The sequence below is a fragment of the Salvelinus sp. IW2-2015 genome, linkage group LG6.1 (assembly GCF_002910315.2).
Source record: "Salvelinus sp. IW2-2015 linkage group LG6.1, ASM291031v2, whole genome shotgun sequence".
NCBI lineage: Eukaryota > Metazoa > Chordata > Actinopteri > Salmoniformes > Salmonidae > Salvelinus > Salvelinus sp. IW2-2015.
Genome location: NC_036845.1, coordinates 15,350,007 through 15,371,848, shown reverse-complemented (window position 1 = coordinate 15,371,848; position 21,842 = coordinate 15,350,007). Strand labels below are relative to the sequence as shown.

Sequence of the window (21,842 nt, the reverse complement as noted above, 5' to 3'; positions counted from 1 at the left end):
CAGTGTCTATTGTATAGATACACCGAGTGTACAAAACATAAATGAACACCTGCTCTTTCCATGACATAGACTGACCAGGTCAATCCAGGTGAAAGCTATGATCCTTTATTGATAACACTTGTTTAATCCACTTAAATCAGTGTAGATGAAGGAGAGGAGACTGGTTTAAAGAAGGATTTTTAAGCCTTGAGACAAGGATTGTGTCTGTGTGCCATTCAAAGGGTGAATGGCAAAACAAAAGCTTTAAGTGCCTTTGAACGGGGTATGGTAGTAGGAGACAGGCACACTGGTTTGTATCAAGAACTGCAACGCTGCTAGGGTTTTAACTCAACAGTGCCCCATGTGTTTCAAGAATGGTCCACCACCTAAAGGACATCCAGCCGACTTGACACAACTGTGGGAAGCATTGGAGTCAACATGAGCCAGCATGAGTAGAGTTACTTTATTAATCTCAACTTGGGGAATTGTTWTATCACAGCATGCATGCATCATCAATGACAGAACCTGCAACCATGACCAACACATGATCAAAAATAGAAACACATTAAGACAAAGGCACATGAACCAACGATAGTATCCCTAAAAGAATAGTCTGATTCAAATTCTGTTTTCTATCCTTCTCTGGGAAAACAGGCAACAACATTTTCCGATYGAGACTGCATAAAAAAGTTATTCCATTACACTCATTAAAAAGCCTCATGGCCGTCTTAACCTCTGGAACATCTGGGCAGGATGAACCTGCTACTGAAGCTGCTCCTGTGTAGCAATAGAGTGCTGTGGAGTGGGTGTGTGTCATTGTTCATGATCATGTGTTTTTACTTGCAGCCTTTTTAAGAACATGTCTTGCATTGATTCCAGGCTGCAGCCAATTGTAGCACTGGCTTTGTTACTTATTTTGTCAAGATTGTTTAAGTCTTCCTTAGCTAAATGCCCTTTTCAGCAAACAATGGGATGGGTCACTACACTCGCCACAACACTGCTATAGAACATATGAAGCATTTTGTCACATACATTAAAAGATATAAGCTTCCTTAGGGCTTTTTAGTAGACACTGAGGAATCTCCTTCCAGTTCAGTTTGTTGTCCACTATTACACCCAAGTACTTATAAGAGTCAACAGGGCCAATCTCTTCACAATTAATAGAAATGGGATTAAAAACATCTTTCTTTTTGGCCTCACACCATTTCACAAAGGACTCAGTTATATCCCTGTGATGAGCATCGTCTCCCCCCACATGACACAGTTTYCTATAGCAAAGTCATCAGAGAATTTCTGTAAGTGGCTCAGTTCGTTGTGTGTGAAGTCATTTGTGTAAAGAGTAAACATGAGTTGAGGCGACAGCCTATCTGGAACCTTTGCAATTTGACCACCGCCCAAAAACTGGTTTTGAAGATGCTCTGCTCGGTCTCCTCCACAGAGTATATGAGCACCTGGAGAYGCCCGGCTGTGTGGTGAGAACAATGTTCTTCCACTTCTCCAGTGCTTTGAATACCATACAACCCCACCTGCTGGCCCAAAAGCTAAAGGACATTCACGTAAATCCACATACAATCAAATGGATTGTGAACTACCTGACCAATTGACGACAGTTTGTAAGACCGAACCAGGCAGTATCAGATCGGATATGTATATGTACGGGAGCAGTCACCTTTTTTAAGGATATTAAAAACAGCTCAGAGGTTTCCATGACTTGTGATGTTAAAGCCACTGGTCTAAATTATTTCATTGCAGTGAAATAAATCATTCTCATCAAATCTGGTTAAAAACTGGTTAAACTCTGTGGCTCTGTCCCTTCCCTCATCACTCTGTAGTTGTCCCCTGGTGCTGTATTCTGTTATCTTCTTCATACCATCCCAGACATCCTTAATGTTATTCGCTTGCAGCTTGCGTTCTAGCTTCAGTTTGTATTCGTGTTTGCCTTTCCCGATCAGACCTTTAATTTCCTTCTGTACTACTTTCAACTCATCCCTATTTCCAGTTTCATCCCTGTGGAACGCATTCGACACCTCGGAGAGTCCATGCCCCGACGAATTGAGGCTGTTCTGAGGGAAAAAGGGGTGCACCTCAATATTAGGAAGGTGTTATTAATGTTTTGTACGTTCAGTCCGATGTGATTGCAATGCCGTTCAGTCAGTTACACAATATCCCGTTTTTTTTCAACACTTTTTAAGCAACCCATGACAATTGATATTTTAAGAAATTCCTTTTTCCACCAATTTACAAGTTTCATAACTTGGGGGATTATTACAGTTCATATAACCACTRTGTTCTGGTTTTAAAGACGGGCCTGTTTGAGTGTCTTTAAGGGTTACTTATGGTTGTGCCCCTGGTACATATAAACATGGTCATCTCTGACAACCACTTTCAAATCCATTTCTATCTTCTGCTCTTTGAAAAGAGCTTCCTAAGTTCAACAATGAACATGGTGAAATGTTTGGACGCCTGTCAAGCTGTTGTAACTTAGTAAAAAGTCKAATTATACCTTGTAGTAGAGTTATGACCTCGAGGGACATTGCTACATGTCCTCCCGAGCAGCTCTTAAAGTTAGCCACGATGCTCTTGGAATGTTTTTTCTCCACTGACTTCTAGAAAGTATTTCGAAATACTTGTTAAGCTTGTGCGTGTAGTACTTCAGGGAGTACTGCTGTTATAGAAGTGTTGTATGTCTATGTGGTTTCAGATGGTTGAGGTGTGGAAGGTGGCAACATTGTGACCACTCTTGGGCATGAGAAGCAYAAGAAGGTTAGGCATCAAGGTCACGTTAGTGTCATTTCCAAGAGCAACGGTCGTCAGTGGGAGACACGGACAMGACTACTGAGGTATGTTACCAAATGCAGCCTAATATGTTTTGTTAGAAACAGTTTGTGAACAGTTGCACTGCATTTACATTTCTCAGAAATGTCAACGACTGTATTGGACTGTTACTAATGAATGATTGCGTCTAGACAAAGGCATGCTGTATMTTGTTTTCTCTTTCTGCCTCAGATTTTTCATYTTGGAGAAATCTGGAGTAACTGAATGAGTAGTCGTACCGGTTACATTTTGATCACAGTTTATCTGCACTTGAGTGACATTTTGTCRTCTAGATTCAATTSMATTTCCAGAGTCTAATTCTAARGATGTCATCCATTTATGCAGGCGCATCAGTCATGAAAACGTTTTCCTCTGCTATACACTACATGGTAGGTCTACTTTCTCCCTCYTTGATGATGACTGTTTGTGCCTGCTCACAATGGGCATTTATCTTGCCTCGGGTTGAGAGGTAAATGTTTACAAAAATGATCATGATGTCCTTAGCCTTGAATGGCTGTACAATCTGGCAGATAAGACATTGTATTGTCTTCTGTTTCCAAGATAAATGTACATTGGATCTTTATATTCTCAATATCATCACAAATTGCTGATACATTTGAGCCCACAAATTAAATGTTTTCTGGAAGTTGTTTTATTATTTTGCCARATATGACAGCATTCAGCTATCGAGCAACACTCATTAAATGTCTGTCTTTCTCTCATTTCTTTTCACCCTCTCTCTTTCTGTCCAGTGTWGTGGTGTGTGTTGGTAGTGGCTGAGGAGTGGACCGTYACCATTCCTAATCAGATATCTGGCCTGACGGGGTCTTGTATCCTCATCCCCTGTTCCTTCACACACCCCAACTCTTACATCCCCACTAATGTCACCTGGTACCAGTATTCCAAGCTGCCTGGTAAATATCCAGTCATCTTCAGCCACACCAAACCAGTGGATATCATAGAGCACTACAGTGGTAGAACTGAACTGGTGGGAAGGGCCTCTGATGGAGACTGCTGCCTGATGATCAATGGAATGATATTAGAACATAASGGAGAGGACATTTACCCCTGGGTTGATGAGGTCAACAAGTCTGTCTTTGCCTTCTTTCAGTGGAGGGTGACACTYGAGGTTCCAGGTAATGAATTATGCAAAACCTGACAAAGGGCTCTTGAAAATGGATTGAGATTTTTTTAATTAACCAAATATGATAAAAACACGAATCCAAAAGAAAATGTGTCTTAATGRAGTTTTTGTTGGTTACATTATGTAGATGTTAGCAGACTGCTGCGAGGAATGACCGATAACACAATGAGTGAACCCATTATTAGTGTCTTAGACTTAGTGTCTCTTGTTATATCCAGATACAGCACCAAGGCCACAGCTGTCACTCAGTGAAGAGCAGAAGGAGGGGGCAACATCACTGTTTCCTGTACTGTCCTCCACACCTGCCCCTCCTCCCCTCCCTCCCTCTCTTTCGGGGACCAGAGGGAGGTGGTCCAGGGGTACCACACCGAGGAGAAACAGGGTCGATTGTGCGTCCTTTCCAACATCTCGTTTGTGGCCCGAGCAGAGGATCATGAGAAAGTGGTGGTGTGTAACGTGACACATCCAGGAGGCCAGACAGCTGCAGGYGAGGTGGTGCTCGACGTGAGCTGTGAGTTTCAGCTAGAGTCGKTCTACTCTACTCTTACTGTTCAATTTGTTTCTATTCACTGTGTATCTTATCATTTAAATTGTAGCATTACATCAACTAACAGAGGTCTTTGAGTGAGGTTCTAGATCTGCACAGKAGATGTTGCGYTATCGCAGTAGGAGCTTTGCTTTTTAGGCTGGGAACATTCTGTGATACAACTTGGGACATAGGAACATCAGATTTGAAAATTAGGAGCAATTCCCCCATCAATAACGAARGATGAACTCCATTTAAAGGCTCACTGTGATATTTCCAGCATCTCTCCTTTGTACCTCTTCTCTCTCAGATGCCCCCAGGTCTGTGAGTGTCTCAGGGGGAAACACTGTGGTCCAGGTTGGCACTAACCTGTCCCTGTCCTGTGTGAGTGATGCCAACCCCCCTGCCAGCTCCTACCTGTGGTACTTTCTGAGAGATGGCCTGGTCATGCCAATGAACCACAGCACAGAGACCGCTGCGGTCACAGACCTGCACCCAGACGAGAATGCGTTCCACTGCACAGCTATCAACCCTCTGGGGAGGTCCAAGCCCTCCTCTAGTTTTGTGGTCACTGCAGAATGTGAGTTTTAGGTTYATCTGAGGTTTACTGAATGGATATGTGGATTTAGTGTCTTGAAATCAAATCTATTCCAATGGAAAAAATGGATTAAAAAGAGAAAATGTGTTTGTCCAGAATTATTCCACCACTACAAATTGCAGACCATGGAGGGGAGCGCATTGACTACTACTGCCAAAATATGGACWYTGAGATTTTGTTTAATATGAAGTAGGCCTAAATGTGAACTTTTATTCATAGTTAATGGAATTAACACTGAACATATTTTCATTCTCCAGACAAGCCATCWATATTGGCAAACTCCAGCTGCTCCTACCACACTGGCCAAGTCATCTGCAGGTTTCAGGCCCGAGTTTGACCAAGGGCCACAGTGCTGTGGATGGTGGATGGATGACCCCTGTTTCCTGGCTCTGACTCAACCACCTCCCCCCAGAACCACATGGTGATGGATATCTGGGCTACAGAGGGCACCTATGAAAATGTGTCTGTCACCTYTCTGGTCAACAACACACATGGCTATGATAAGCTTCTCCTGAGTGTATTTGTGAAAGGTATTATGGAAATATCCTCAGTGGTAGATGAGGGTCTCCTTTTGTAATGATCATTATTAATTGAATATGTAGTATGAATTATGTTCAATTAAAGAAATCAGAGATTGTACACTCATTTGTGACATTTATGCTTTCCACAACACTTTTTCTATTCAACATAAATGTACTTGAAGATTATGTTACTGTGAGAGCTATTGGATACATTTTTAACATGCCTGTATTTTCATCAATGTTTTGTCTTCACCAGCACCACACACTAATGTGTCCATCAGCCTGCTCCCAGCCCGGCCTCTGGTGGGAGAAAGGTCACTCTGTCCTGTCTGGGTCACGGTCACCTCCCAGTCAGCTCTTACAGGTGGTACCGTGTGTTCGGGGAGCAGGTCAGTCCTGCTAGAGAGGATTCTGGGAGTTTGAGTCTCTCTGTGACCAGAGACGTGGGGCAGTTCCGCTGTTCTGCTCTGAACGAGATGGAGAGTGGAGTTCAGTCACCACGGCTCTGAACGTTGAGTGTATGTATCATTATGCCATATACATTTTTGTAACCATTTTATAAACCATGTTATATATGGACGTTTTCCATAGTCGTTTTGTCATTTTCTCTTTCCATTTATCTTCCTCTCTTTTAGATGCACCGGCTATATACCTCCCATCTCCTTCTGTTCTGTGAATGATGGGTAGGTGAGGTGTGAGTGTGTGGTGGACTCTCACCTGTGGCGAAGATCATTTGGACACCATGGAGCATCCAGGACAATCAGACTCACAACATCACTGACCTGCTCAACTGGAGGATCCTGAGGTCCATTCTCATTGGGCCCAAGGGTGATGACATGGGTGACGTCCTCTGCAAATTCACCAATGAGCATTCATGGTAAGTTTGGCCTTATCTGAGTGGAAGGACATAGGGTAATTGCAAAATGTTAAAGAAATCAATATCAAAGGACAGTTATTTATAGTGAAATGTGCATCTTTATCAAGCAGAAGTTATACCACATTCACTACAACGTAGTAAAGAGAGTCAGATAAATTCAAAGAGTGAAAATGAAGCTGGAGTTATCGTATCGTATTGCTACTGTAGCGTCTGGCTTGCCCTAATGTACCTTCGGAGCTTGAATGAATCCAGACGATATTTCATGTAATGTAGAACGTTGAAAGCTCCAAGTAGTAAGACTGATGATCCCTTTGTGGATTTTTCAATAGCAGGTGAAACGTCTGCCCAGCAGTCCCTGTTCTATGTAGGAGTTGGGGAAGCCCTGTTGCTGGTGCTCTCCTTTGCCGCCTTTTTATTTTGGAGATTTTACTCCACCAAGAGGTGAGCACGATGATAAAACACCATAAGTTACTGATCGTATAAACACTTCCGGCTTCATAACCAATATTGCACACCACACTGAGTATACCAAACATRAGGAACACCTTCGTAATATTCCCTTTTGCCCTCAGAACAGCCTCAATTSGTCGGGGCATGGACTCTACAAGMTGTCGAAAGCYTTCCACAGGGATGCTGGCGCATGTTGACTCCAATGCTTCCCTTAGTTGAGTCAAGTTGGCTGGATGTCCTTTGGGTGGTAGACCATTTTTGATGCACACGGGAAACTGTTGAGCGTGAAAAACCCAGCAGCGTTGCAGTTCTTGACACAATATACTACCATATCCCGTTCAAAGGCACTGTGATAAGGTGCGTCTAGGTGATAGGTGTAGGAGTCAGGCGCAGGAGAGCAGGGATGTCTGAGAAGCGTGTTTTAATAAGACAGTCCACCAACACTGGAATGGCACAATCGAAAGGGACAACGCCCTCGTAACAGAGAACCGGAGGAACAAACACAGTTCCGACACTCATACACTTACGTAACCGTGAAAACAAATAACGGTAAATCCAACCGAGCACATCACAAAGAAAGACTAATCCCYCACAAACTAGGCAGGCAACAGGTTACAATTATACACACAGAAATMAACGCAAATGAAACCAGGTGTGAAAAAGAACCAAAGACAAAACAAACAGAAAAGGAAAAAGGGATCGGTGATGGCTAGTAGACCGGCGACGCCGACCGCCGAGCGCCGCCCGAACAGGGAGAGGAGCCACCTTCGGTAGAAGTCGTGACAGGCACTTAAATATTTTGTCTTGCCCATTCACCCTCTGAATGATACACATACACAATCCATGTCTCAATTGTCTCAAGGCTTAAAAATCCTTCTTTACCTGTCTCCTCCCCTTCGTCTACACTGATTGAAGTGGATTTAACAAGTGACATCAATAAGGGATCCTAGATTTCACCTGGTTAGTCCATGTCATGTGTTTCCCTGAAATACTTTATTTCGGGTATTTTGACATTTTATTGACAGTTGCATATCAGAATATGAGAGGGTAATGTTTATTGGGGGATGCAGGCGAGAGAGTTATTGGCGTAACGGGGGATCAAACCGTTGTGGTCCAAGGACAGCAGCACTACTTGTCTTTTCAAACAGTTTATACACTATACACTTATACACAGCTTATACACTTATACACATTTATCAGGTATCAAGGTAAGACCCAGGTGCAGACTGTGTCGAAGTAACAATGTTTATTACAGCAACAGAGGAAAAGGTACAGGACGGCAGGCAGGCTCAGGGTCAGGTCAGGCAGAGGTCGGTAATCCAGAGGTGGGGCAAAGGTATAGGACGGCAGGCAGGCTCAGGGTCAGGTCAGGCAGAGGTCGGTAATCCAGAGGTGGGGCAAAGGTATAGGACGGCAGGCAGGGTCAGCAGAGAGGTCAGGCGGGTGGGTACAGGGTCAGGACAGGCAAGGGTCAAAAACCAGGAGGACGAGAAAAGAGAGACTGGGGATAAACAGGAGCTGACACAAAAACGRTGGTTGGCTTGACAAACAAGATGAACTGGCAACAGACAAAACAGGTATAAATACACGGGATAATGGGCGACACCTGGAGGGGGGTGGAGACAATCACAAAGACAGGTGAAACAGATCAYGGTGTGATAACATTTACATTTTAGTCATTTCGCAGATTCTCTTATCCAAAGCGTTTTAAAGTAGTGAGTGCATACATTTTCYTACTGGTCCCCCGTGAGCATCGAACCCACAACCCTGGCGTTGCAAGCTCCATACTCTACCAACTGAGCCACTCAGGACACTAAAAGGACATTATCATAATTTTCACACTATTATTCCAATCGCATAGTGTGGAAATATATWTAWATTAAACATAGGAAAATCACGTTTTGGACTGCACTACACATTAAACTATAATGTCAGCGATGTCATCTAATAACTGTGGTCTTACCTTCACAGAAGAGATTGCCACGTTGCACTGGAGGAGGTTGAACTGAAGGGGGCACTGCAGGTGATACACCATGAGCCTACTGACTGCCCAGGTAATACACTCACTCTGATGGTGTCAGAAGAGGACTCCCCCTATAATCCGTGTGACACCGGGTACAGTGTTCAAAATGTTCAAAACGGCTGTCTCCTCTTTCGTATAAAGCTGGGAGGATAATATTTGGAGATGGGAGATATTAAAAAACACACTAGCACACAGACCAATAGATATGGAAAGATGTTTATTAGAACAAGAGGTCAGTGYGAATTGGACTCGAGAACATCTTTGAATGCTCATCGTKGAATKATTRCCTGTGTTTGTTTAGGCAGCCCAGAGGCCCCTTGTTCACTGGATTTGAGGTCTATGAGGCCTGGAGCTAAATAACTGGGAGACAGACACACAATCAGTTCTGTTTCACCCTCTGCGTTGGTACAGTTCACTGGTGTATATATTTACCATACAATTTTTTCTCCTTGAATTCTGGTCATGAATGTTAATACTTAATTAAGCTCCTTATTGACTGATCAAACCAATTTGTCTGACTGCAAGTTATCTAATATGCATGCATGGAAATTGTGTGTAAATAATAATATTGTAATCACTTGGCAACAGATCATTTTGAATAAATGAAAAAGTGATCATCAGTGCCTCCGATGTCATGATGACACTGCATATGTATGTTGACATTGTGTGTGTCTGTGAGCAGGTGCATGTGAGTGCGTGTCAATGCGTGCGTGAGAGAGCAAGATGGAGAGAGGGAGTTCATTTAAGCCACGCGTGTGGGCACGTGTGGACTCTCTAAGCGTGTATCTGCTCTCATGACCCTAACTCAGCCCACAGACGACAGTCGCCTCCTCCAACTGAAATAAAGTGTGAGCTTCAGCATGTTGCATTGACCACCCCCAGTACTGCAAGCCTCTGCACATCCACAGTTCTAGAACACCAGAGACAACAACAGAAAGGAGACCACGGCACACCGGTGGCGGCCTCACCCCCCCCCCCCCCCCATCCACCACTATCAACCCAATCCCCCCTGCAACAGTCCCCATGGTCGCTCAATGGGAAAGAGCCACGTGCCTCTGCGCCCACCAGCTCAAGTGCATTTGTTCTCGCTGCTGGTTGTTGTAAAGGATTTTGCCTCCATAGACAGAAAAGCGGAGCGGATAACTTTTTGGAATTCGGCCTAGGGGGTCCTCTTTGACTTTTTGCTCACTCCAGGCTTGCACTCTCTCTCTTTCTCTCTCAGTCTTTCCCTGCGGAAAGGTTGACACTTAAGAGGGTTTATTTATCCTGAAGAACTCAGGTAAGATGCATCCTGGTACTTTACTCCCGGTGCTGTTATGTTGTGTTGCCAGATTGGGCTGTTTGGASTGATTGGACTAATAAGCAAGCGTATACAGTAAATCTGTGTGGAGTAAAGCATTGTAGCCATATGGGGCACAGGTGGGCAAAGAGGGARACTTCTGTCCATGGAGAAAAATAGCAGAGCTACTGAATGTAAGCATATTTTTCTAAGACTAAGGACGACTTGGTCTGAAGTGCAATTAAATGGTTAAGGGCTAATTACATTGAAATCCTTCAGTACTAATCAGAATGAGATAATGCTTGAGTCTCTAAAGCGAACTAAGTAAATKATTTTTCTTCAATCATTGTCATGTCATTTTATGTCAAAGTATGCATTAAAATAAATGCAATCACAACCAATTGAGCATTCCACAGATATTGACTTCAACGCTTGACCTCAAGTAACGTTCAATGCAAGCATGTTGAATGTAGCACATGTAATACATGGAATGGATGGCCAAGATGGATGCAAAAAGGTACGAGGCATCCATTGGTCTCTGCAGTACATAGGGCCTTGGTGATTGGTCTGACTGTGTTGCAAATAGTACTCACTTTGCGTTGAACCACTGAACTGAATGTTTATTTTCTAGTTCCGCCTCGGGTGCAAGAACAATGAGTAAGACAGTTAGCGCTGCGTTTCCTCAACCCTAAAGGAATCTCTATGGACGTTTTATCATCTGGAAACAGGGAGGTGTTCCAGGGGTGTTATGACTGTTGGCTGGATGGTCATGAATCACTCTCTCAGGAAATTTTATATCCAGCTTTTATATCCATCATTTGTTGTTGGTTAGTTCTACATAAGCATTTCTTTGGAGCCGCCTATCCTCCACTCTCACTTTGACATGTAACACTTCGATATTTCAGTATAACCACGCTTGTGGAGTGTTTGTGTATTTTTCTATGTGTTTGAGGTAACTGAGCTGACATCTCTACAATGCATGCGGGTAATGGATAGCGTAAGTGGATTGCACAGTGTTGACAGTGATACAGAAATTGAACAAGTACAGTTCAAAATACGGTCTCTGTGCAACTACAGAGACACTTTGCCATCCCGTGCTATTGAATATGACACATGTTCACGTGTGTCTCTGCAAATAAGGAAGTGATACAGTGTTGTTTGTGCTGAGTGTGTGTCACGTCTCTGCGCTGTTGCTGAGTGAAGCATTGCCTGCATTGTCTGGTTCTATGCACCATTGATGCGTCTGTCTAGGTCTGTGTGTTGTGTMTAGTGTGTGGGCACAATGTGTGGCATTGTGGGCTGCAGTACTGGGATCAGTTCTATTTCAGTTCAGTCAATCCAGGAAGTTACATTTTTTWAAATAATGATAACGATAAGCAGCTATTTGTACTTCTGGACATGCAATTCACTTCCTGAATTCACTGAATTAAAATGGAATTGACCCCAACCCTGGCTGCCTGCAACTTTGTGTAGTAGGACCTTGAAGGCATCCGCAAAATATTGCATCGTCCAATAGCTGACTCTATTGCCTGTGCCCRATAGTTGACTGTGTTGCATGTGCCCCATGATTGACTGTGTTGCCTGTCCCGCATGGTTGACTGTGTTGCCTGTGCCCCATGGTTGACTGTGTTGCCTGTGCCCCATGGTTGACTGTGTTGCCTGTGCCGCATGGTTGACTGTGTTGCCTGTGCCGCATGGTTGACTTGTGTTGCCTGTGCCGCATGGTTGACTGTGTTGCCTGTGCCCCATGGTTGATCTGTGTTGCCAGTGCCCGCATGGTGTGACTGTGTTGCCTGTCGCCGCATGGTTGACTGTGTTGGCCTGTGCGCAGGTTGACTGTGTTGCCTGTGCCGCATGGTTGACTGTGTTGCCTGTGCCGCACGGTTGACCTGTGTGCCTGTGCCCATGGTTGACTGTTTGTTGCCTGGTTGACGTGGCCTGTGACTGGTGTTGCCTGTGCCTATGTTTCCCTGTATTGACTGTGCATTGACCCTGTCCCTCTGCCTTCTGTGCGCTGCAGTGTGCGTAGAGCCCCACCGTCGGCACCGGTCCCAGTGTCCTCAGCGATAGCACAGCTTTATGGGAGGGGGCCTGTTCTGCGCCATAGTGGGGAACATCCTGCTGGTGGTCTCAACTGCGACAGACTACTGGATGCAGTACCGCCTGTCGGGCAGCTTCGCCCACCAGGGCCTGTGGAGGTATTGCATGTCGGGCAAGTGCTACATGCAGACAGACAGCATCGGTGAGTGTGGTACACTGGGGACCCATAGCACCACTGGGACTGCCTGTACGGCATCCATATTAGGAAGTCCCTCAGTTGTCAGACGAAACTCCCTTAGTTGAATGACTTCCTAATATGAATGCTGTATGCCTGTCTTACCCATGTTCAGGACTACCAAGGAGGACTGTAATGAAGGAGATGACTGAATGACTGAAATAGCAACATGTGTCATRAGACTCAGACTCAATAGAATAAATACGTTTTTTAGACTCAATATGTTTTACAGTTAACTATGGAGGCAAATCATGCACCTGTTGGCCCTAATTGGCTGGTAKTAGTTTAGGTGAAAAATAATATTTGGAGCATTAGACTGAATGAATGGGTCAAGACACCGTTTTCACAGGCGTGTGGGCTTGCGACTTTCTCTAATCTTTGAAATTGTATCTGTCCTCTCTTTTTCTTGTTTTATTCCTCTCTCTCTATATATATATATCCTTAGCCTACTGGAATGCCACCCGTGCCTTCATGATCCTGTCGGCCATGTCGTGCTTCGCCGGCATCATCGCAGGCATTCTCTCCTTTGCCCATTTCTCCGCCTTCGAGAGGTTCAACCGCTCCTTCGCTGCAGGGATCATGTTCTTCGTCTCCAGTGAGTCCCACTGGACATTGRGAAGCTAACAGAGCTAGACACAATACACAAATAGTCACAGCATCAATACACAAATGTAAATGAATCCAGGACAAATCATTTTGTCTCTGTTTACAGACCCGACCGCCATTTTACCTACAATTCTGTCTACTGTAAATTGGGAGTCCGAATTTGAATTTGTCCTGTATTAACTCTCCGCCAGCTCTATTTGTTCTGCTTGCAATGGCCATCTACACTGGAGTGACGGTGAACTTCCTGGGGAAGCGATTCGGTGACTGGCGCTTCTCTTGGTCCTACATACTGGGCTGGGTGGCACTGCTCATGACCTTCTTTGCAGGTAAAAAAAAAAGAAGACAAATATGGATAGAGGTCACACTCGCCAGAAAGTCTGTTTTAGCATGGGCAGCACCATTAAAAGCTTACACCATTTAAAAGGTGTCAACTGGGTGAGACTTCCTGTAGGTTAAGGAAGGATCATAGAATTCCATCCAGATCAGCAYGAGGGATCAGCCAAAGAATTATACTCCTGAGCAAATATTCCAACACTGCAGGTGGCAGTAAATCACCAACTTTGGCTGTATGGCTGTTTTGACAAAAAACACAATCCCGCACAGTAGGTGGCTGTATGCACCTTTTCCTTTTGTTTACAGACTGCGGATAAATGTATAGAAGAAGATAATATGCCAACTACTTTATTCTCTGTCCCCAACGCACTAGACGACCYGTTTTGCTAGCCTTTAGCCGTACCCTCATCCTACTCCTCCTCTGTTCCTCGGGTAATGTGGAGGTTAACCCAGGCCCAGCATGTCCCCAGGCACTCTCATTTGTTGACCAAAGCCTTGGTTTCATGCATGTTAACATCAGAAGCCTCCTCCCTAAGTTTGTTTTACTCACTGATTTAGCACACTCCGCCAACCCTGATGTTCTTGCCATGTCTGAATCCTGGCTTAGGAAGGCCACCAAAAATTCTGAGATTTCCATACCCAACTACAACATTTTCCGTCAAGATAGAACTTTCCAGGTCTATGTCCAAACAATTCGAGCTTCTAATTTAAAAAATGAATCTCTCCAGAAATAAGTATCTCACTGTTGCCGTCAGTTATAGACCCTCCTCAGCTCCCAGCTGTGCCCTGGACACCATATGTGAATTGATTGCCCCCCATTRATATTCAGAGTTTGTTCTGTTAGGTGACCTAAACTGGMATATGCTTAACACCCCAGCAGTCCTACAATCTAAGCTAGATGCCCTCAATCTCACACAAATTACCAAGGAAACCACCAGGTATAACCCTAAATCCGTAAACATGAGCACCCTCATAGATATTATCCTGACCAACTTGCCCTCCAAATACACCTCTGCTGTTTTCAATCAGGATCTCAGCGATCACTGCCTCATTGCCTGCGTCCGCTATGGGTCTGCGGTCAAACGACCACACCCCATCACTGTCAAACGCTCCCTAAACCACTTCTGTGAGCAGGCCTTTCTAATCGACCTGGCCCGGGTATCCTGGAAGGATTATTGACCTTATCCGTCATCGAGGATGCCTGGTTGTTCTTTAAAAGTAATTTCATCACCATCTTAAATAAGCTTGCCCTTTCAAAAAATGTAGAACTAAGAACAGATATAGCCCTTGGTTCACTCCAGACCTGACTGCCCTTGACCAGCCACAAAAACATCCTGCGGCGTACTGCAATAGTATTGAATAGTTCCCGCGATATGCAACTTTTCAGGAAGTCAGGAACCAATACACGCAGTCAGTCAGGAAAGCAAGGCTAGCTTTTTCAACCAGAAAATTTGCATCCTGTAGCTCTAACTCCCAAAAGTTTCGGGACACTGTAAAGTCCATGGAGAACAAGAGCACCCCCTCCCAGCTGCCCACTGCACTGAGGCTAGGAAACAAAATCAAATTAAATTGAAAATTCAAATTCAAAAGTAGTAAATATTAAACATTCATAAAAATGCAAGTGTTATACACCATTCTATAGCTTAGAATCTTGGTAATTGAACCGCTTTGTCCGATTTACAATAGGCTTTGAAAGCATAGTATTTGATCGTTCTGAGGACAGCGCCTCACCCACTTCCTGCATTAACATGAATTCATAACCTGCACAGGTGTCACAAAACTCAAAAATAGCGATAAATATATCACTTACCTTGAAGATCTTCATCTTTTTGCAATCCAAAGGGTCCAGTTATACAATGAATGGTCGTTTTGTTCGATAAAGCCTTCTTTATATCCCAAAAATGTCAGTTTATTTGTGCGTTTGATTCAGAAATCCACCTGATCCAACTCGCCAACATGCCTACAAGGAATCTAAAAAGTTACCTGTAAACCTCGTCCGAACAATTCAAACAACTTTTCTAATCCAACCTCAGGTACCCTAATATGTAAATAACGATCAAATTTAAGACGGAATATACAGTGTTCAATACCGAGAAAAAGAATGAGGAGCGTGCACTCATTCACTCGCGCCAAGACTAGAGTCTTTAGAGCATGAAACTATTTCTAAAGACTGTTGACATCTAGTGGAAGTCATAGGAACTGCAATCCTAATTATCAGACTTTCCCATAGAAAAGCATTGAAAAGTCCAATGACTAAAAAAAAAATATATCCTGGATGGATTGTCCTCGGGGTTTCGCCTGCCAAATCAGTTTTTTATACCCACAGACAATATTTTAACAGTTTTAGAACTTCAGAGTGTTGTCTATCCAATGCTACATATGCATATCCTAGCTTCTGGGCCTGAGTAACAGGCAGTTTACTTTGGGCACGTTTGTCATCCAAACTTCAAAATACTGGCCCCTAGCCCAAAGAAGTTATAAACAGATCACTGACTATTTCGAATCCCACCGTACTTTCTCCGCTGTGCAATCCGGTTTCCGAGCTGGTTATGGGTGCACCTCAGCCACGCTCAAGGTACTAAACAATATCATATCCGCCATCGATAAAAAGACAGTACTGTGCAGCCGTCTTCATCGACCTGGCCAAGGCTTTCGACTCTGTCAATCACCGTATCTTATCGGCAGACTCAATAGCCTTGGTTTCTCAAATGACTGCCTCGCCTGGTTCACCAACTACTTCGCAGACAGACTTCAGTGTGCCAAATGGAGGGCCTGTTGTCCGACCTTTGGCAGTCTCTATGGGGTGGCACAGGGTTCAATTCTCGGGCCGACTCTTTTCTCTGTATATATCAACAATGTCGCTCTTGCTGCGGGTGATTCCCTGATCACTTCTATGCAGACGAACACCATTCTGTATACATCGGCCTTCTTCGGACACTGTGTTAACTTCTCTGGAATATGTGGGACGCTAACGTCCACTTGGCCAAAAGCCAGTAAAAATGCAGAGCGCCAAATTAAATAAATTACTATAAAATCAAACTTTCATAAAACACACATGAAAGATACCAAATTAAAGCTACACTGGTTGTGAATCCAACCAACAGGTCAGAATTCAAATAGGCTTTTCGGCAAAAGCAAACGATGCTATTATCTGAGGATAGCAACAGATAAACAAAGAGAGAAGCATATTTCAACCTGCAGGAGCGACACAAAACGCAGAAATAAAAATATAATTCATGCCTTACATTTGACGAGCTTTTGTTGTTGCACTCCAATATTTCCCATAAACATCACAAATGGTCCTTTGTTCGATTAATTCCGTCGATATATATATCCAAAATGTCCATTTGTTTATCTCAAAAGTTACCTGTAAACTTTGTCAAAACATTTCAAACTACTTTTGTAATACAACTTTAGGTATTTTTTTACGTAAATAATAGATAAAATTGAAGACGGGATGATCTGTGTTCAATACAGGATTAAAACAAACTGTAGCTAGCTTTCTGGTCACACGCCTCTAACTAACAGTACACTTCCAGTGACCCTGTTCAAGATGGCCGTACTTCTTCATTACACAAAGGAAAAAACCTCAACCAATTCCTAAAGACTGTTGACATCCAGTGGAAGCGGTAGGAACTGCAAAAAGGTCAATTAGAAATCTGTATTCCCAATGAAAACCCATTGAAAGAAGAGTGACCTCAAAAAATAAGAATTCTGAATGGTTTGTCCTCGGGGTTTTGCCTGCTAAATAAGCTATGTTATACTCAAGACATGATTCAAACAGCTTTAGAAACTTCTAGAGTGTTTTCTATCCAAATCTACTAATAATATACATATCTTATCTTCTGGGATGAGTAGCTGCAGTTGAATTGGGTATGCTTTTCATCCAAATGTGAAAATGCTGCCCCCTATCCTAGAGAAGTTAACTAACATCCAAACAAGCTTCAATGCATACAACATCCTTCTGTGGCCTCCAACTGCTCTAACGTGAGTAAAAACCAAATGCATGCTTTTCAACCGTTCGCTGCCCGCACCCGCCCGCCCATCTAGCATCACTACTCTGGACGGTTCTGACCTAGAATACGTGGACAACTACAAATACCTAGGTGTCTGGCTAGACTGTAAACTCTCCTTCAGACTCATATCAAACATCTCCAATCCAAAATCAAATCTGCTTTCTATTTCCAAACAAAGCCTCCTTCACTCACATCGCCAAACTTACCCTTGTAAAACTGACTGTCCTACCGATCCTCGACTTCGGCGATGTCATCTACAAAATAGCTTCCAATAGTCACTCAGCAAACTGGATGCAGTCTATCACAGTGCCATCCGTTTTGTTACCAAAGCCCCTTATACCACCCACCACTGCGACCTGTATGCTCTTGTTGGCTGGCCCTCGCTACATATTCGTCGCCAGACCCACTGGCTCCAGGTCATCTATAAGTTTATGCTAGGTAAAGCTCCACCTTATCTCAGCTCACTGGTCACAATAACAACACCCACCCGTAGCACGTGCTCCAGCAGGTATATCTCACTGATCATCCCCAAAGCCAACACCTCCTTTGCCGCCTTTCCTTCCAGTTCTCTGCTGCCAGTGACTGGAACGAATTGAAAAAAATCGCTGAAGCTGGAGACTTACATTTCCCTCACTAACTTTAAACATCAGCTATCTGAGCAGCTAACCGATCGCTGCAGCTGTACATAGTCCATCTGTAAATAGACCACCCAATCTACCTACCCATCCCCATATTGTTTTTATTTACTTTTCTGCTCTTTTGCACACCAGTTTCACTACTTGCACATCATCATCTGCTTCTCATCATCTGCTCATCTATCACTCCAGTGTTAATCTGCTAAATTGTAATTATTTGCTACTATGGCCTATTTATTGTCTTACCTCCTCACGCCATTTGCATACACTGTATATAGACTTTCTTTTTTTCTATTGTGCTATTGACTGTACTCTTGTTTATTCCATGTGTAATTCTTTGCTGTTGTTTGTGTCACACTGCTTTGCTTTATCTTGGCCAGGTCGCAGTTGTAAATGAGAACTTGTTCTCAACTGGCTTACCTGGTTAAATAAAGGTWAAAAAAATATATACTAAAATGGAGGAGCTGCCAATGCTGTCACAGAAGCGATCAATGGCAAATATAGGAGTGTGCCCTCTGTTCTCTGTGGATAAGCCAAACTAGAATCAAATGGCACATGTTCTTCTCATCTCCTAAGTCATTATTTGAAATCCAGAAATGCTAGTCGAATCGTCAAACCAAACTCTGCAGAATATCATCAATTGTTGRAGTTTTATTGATGAAACATGCAGACAATGCTGGTATTCATTGATAACAGGTAAGACCCTATTCTTTATCTATCTATATGGGAACTACCTCAAGTAGCATGGATGCTGGACAGTTGTTGATTTACAATTTTCTCTTTTGCAGGAATATTTTACATGTGTGCCTACAGAATGCATGAATGCAGGAGAGTGGTGGGCCCACGCTAAAAGAGAGAGGAAAGCCAGTGAAAAGATTGCAAATCCGCAATTCCAACTCGATGAAAGATTCAAGCTTACACCAATAGACATATCACTGAAATATAGAAACTGTACTGGAAAATTGAGAACCAAAGATTAATACAAATGTTTGATTCTGCCTGAGCAGTTTACGTGTCATTTTAATAAAGCTATAACTCTCTTTAGCAGTAAAACATTTATACTCTTTGTTACATTCAGTCTTGAAACTCTTGAATACAGAATGGTCTTTGCAACACAAATATGTTAGCAGATTCATGCCAATACAAATGGAGGTAGAAAATATTTAGCATTATGTGTCAATTAAAATGGGTAACACAGCACATACTCTAACCAAACAAGTTCATAATTTTAAAGGATAACAACCAAGCTTTCACATAGTGTGCAATTCAAAAGGGTAACAGAAGCTACTGTGATGAAACACATGAATCATGTATGAAGTGCTCACTTTTGTAAATGGAATGTAAACATTTAAACATTTAAATATGAATGACTTTGGCAAAAAAGGTACAGTTCACAGAAATGTGTAAAACACAAACAACATATTATCTTGAAATATACTGCATATACGTAGCTAGGTCTCTCCACGAATAGAGTGCCTTTTGTAATTTCAATGGAATCTCATACATCTATGCTTTAACTAAGCCAAGCATTTAATTTTATTTTTTACACATTCTAATAGCAGTGTGTTTTCATTCAAGTAAGGTATTTGTTTTTCTCTGAAAATCCCCATTTGGCATGTCCAATATCCTCTTTGTTCACCTTCTACGAAATATATCTACTTAATTACAAGTCCTAGTTATTTTGTTACTTTAGGAAAGTAATGGCTGAAGATTTTTACTTATTTAATGATTCATTTACATTTGTCCCTCAGGTTTATGTTAACCCTGTAACATGAACTGAACTCACGTTTTAATATGGTAAAACTATTAGTTTTTAAATGATTAAATCAAAAGAAAAACATACCATCTAGTAATATAGCCATATCATAGTGTAAAAGCAGGTGAGCTGGTTCTACTTTTTTAGGCCATTTGTTTTGTGCTGGAAAACTGAGCACGTCAAGCATAACCCATCAACCCTGTGTTACCCATAGATAGATAGGCTAGAAATGTTTTTGTTGAACTTGCATGCAATTGCCTCCCGCTGTTGCACACAACCTGCTTCCATTCCCCCTGTCACAAAGGGAGTTATGGCGGATTTAAGATAACATTGTTAACCCTATTACAGTCAATCCTGTCACTTTAATTTGAATTTGTATAGTTATTCTTCTCAATTGAACCGCTTGAGATGGGAAAACATGTTTTTTTATGAAGTTGAACATTTTCTCTTTATGACAGAATTAAAARATTTGGTGAAATGAATAGTTATTTTTGACAYAATTACACAAAAGGCACTTACTGGATGGAGTAAGGTGACAACATTTTCTACTCTTGGCCCATATCGGCTATTGTGCTTTCCTTTTGGACTGCAGCCTGACCCTGTCGCAGTCCCAGCATCTTGCAGATGGCCGTCTTGGTAGTGATGCGGAAAGCAGAGGAGGAGAAGTAGAAGATGATAGGGTCCAGGCAGGTGTTGAAGGCGCTGAGCAGCAGGGTGTAGTACCTCCACGAGGGGCTGGAGCCTGTGAAGAAACCCAGCACATGGGAGAAGTTGTAGGGAAAGACACACACAAGGAAGACGGCCAGAGTACCCAGCGCCATCCCGATGGCCTTCTGCTTTTGGCCCGGGCTGATCCTGGGGAGCATGTACAGGATCCAGATTAAGCGGAGGTAGCAGAAGATGCAAACCATGAGAGGAACCAAGCAGAGCATGACGAAGAACTCCAGACGCACCGGGAGGAGGATGGCCAGCTGTTGTTCGGTGAAGTTCTCGTAGCAGACGGAGGTGTTGRTTMYGGAGAGGTCRGGGTGGTGCTGGATGATGAACACGATGCTGCAGTGGGCYGTGGWGAGAAGCCAGATGATTGTGCTGGCCACCACAGAATAGAAAGGTTTGTGYAGTTGGRGGTAGGTGARGGGYWAGGCKACCGCCAGYTAKCGGACCACACTGACAGCCATCAACAGGAGAGAACTGGTGTAGATAGTGGAGAAGAAGGTGTAGGAAGRWATGGAGCAMAGGAACTCGGGCAGMTWCCACWGCATGCCGGAGGCKGCCTCYTACATCTTGAGAGGCAGGAAGAGAAGAAAGAGGAGGTCGGACACAATCAGGTTGAGCAGGAGGATGTCTGTGGGAGTGGGCTTGTTGTGGATCTTGACGCTGAAGGCGTAGAGCGCCAGGATGTTGGCAGGCAGGCCCATCAGGAAGGTGATGATGTAGATGGATAGAATGACCTCACTTTTCACCCACACCATGGCTCTGAAGCTATAAGATAAACAAAACCAAAAAGAACACATTCAGGGTGCCCAATAATCATATTTTATAATCATACAAATGTAGCTGTTTTCAATGATCAATGTATTTTTGTTACAATATCTCAGCCAACTTCTTATTACCAATGAAGGAATCACAATATGCGTATAGCTACATCCTCCCCACAGTACACTTGCAGCTCAACAGTGAAAACCTTAAAGGGAGAAGGATAACACATTCTTAATTCCAAATGGTCATAACCTACCTGGCTGTAGATGTGTATTTATTTTTAATRGGGAATTAGAGAGCTCAGCCAAGTGTATTCAAGCTTCCCAAGGAGGTCGTTACTTTGGTCAAAACAGCAGAATGTTCTATTTCAATTTTCTAGCATATATAGCAGCCAAGCAGACCTGTTTGAGTGCACAGCAGACGTATTGAACAGTGCAAACATGAGGAGGTGCGAGTGCATGGTAACGATTAACTAAAATGCAAAACATTGCTGTGCTTACATCTGATATGACGTATGTGTAGGAGGGAMTG

The 21,842-nt window shown here is 43.2% G+C and overlaps 2 protein-coding genes across 2 annotated transcripts; one reads left to right on the top strand and one right to left on the bottom strand.

Moving 5' to 3' along the window:
* Nucleotides 1–9,978: 9,978 nt before the first annotated feature.
* LOC111965192 (lens fiber membrane intrinsic protein) lies at nt 9,979–19,116 on the top strand. Its single transcript, XM_023989221.2, has 5 exons — nt 9,979–10,211; nt 12,232–12,453; nt 12,932–13,081; nt 13,284–13,418; nt 18,865–19,116. Exons 2-5 carry the CDS (start codon nt 12,291–12,293, stop codon nt 18,924–18,926), a joined length of 510 nt encoding a protein of 169 aa, XP_023844989.1. The 5' UTR covers nt 9,979–10,211; nt 12,232–12,290; the 3' UTR covers nt 18,927–19,116.
* Nucleotides 19,117–19,216: 100 nt separating this feature from the next.
* Nucleotides 19,217–21,294, bottom strand: LOC111965191 (free fatty acid receptor 3). The gene is given in 1 exon segment (XM_070444033.1): nt 19,217–21,294. A coding segment is annotated over 1 exon segment (873 nt). The 5' UTR covers nt 21,251–21,294; the 3' UTR covers nt 19,217–20,377.
* Between the last annotated feature and the right edge of the window lie 548 nt (nt 21,295–21,842).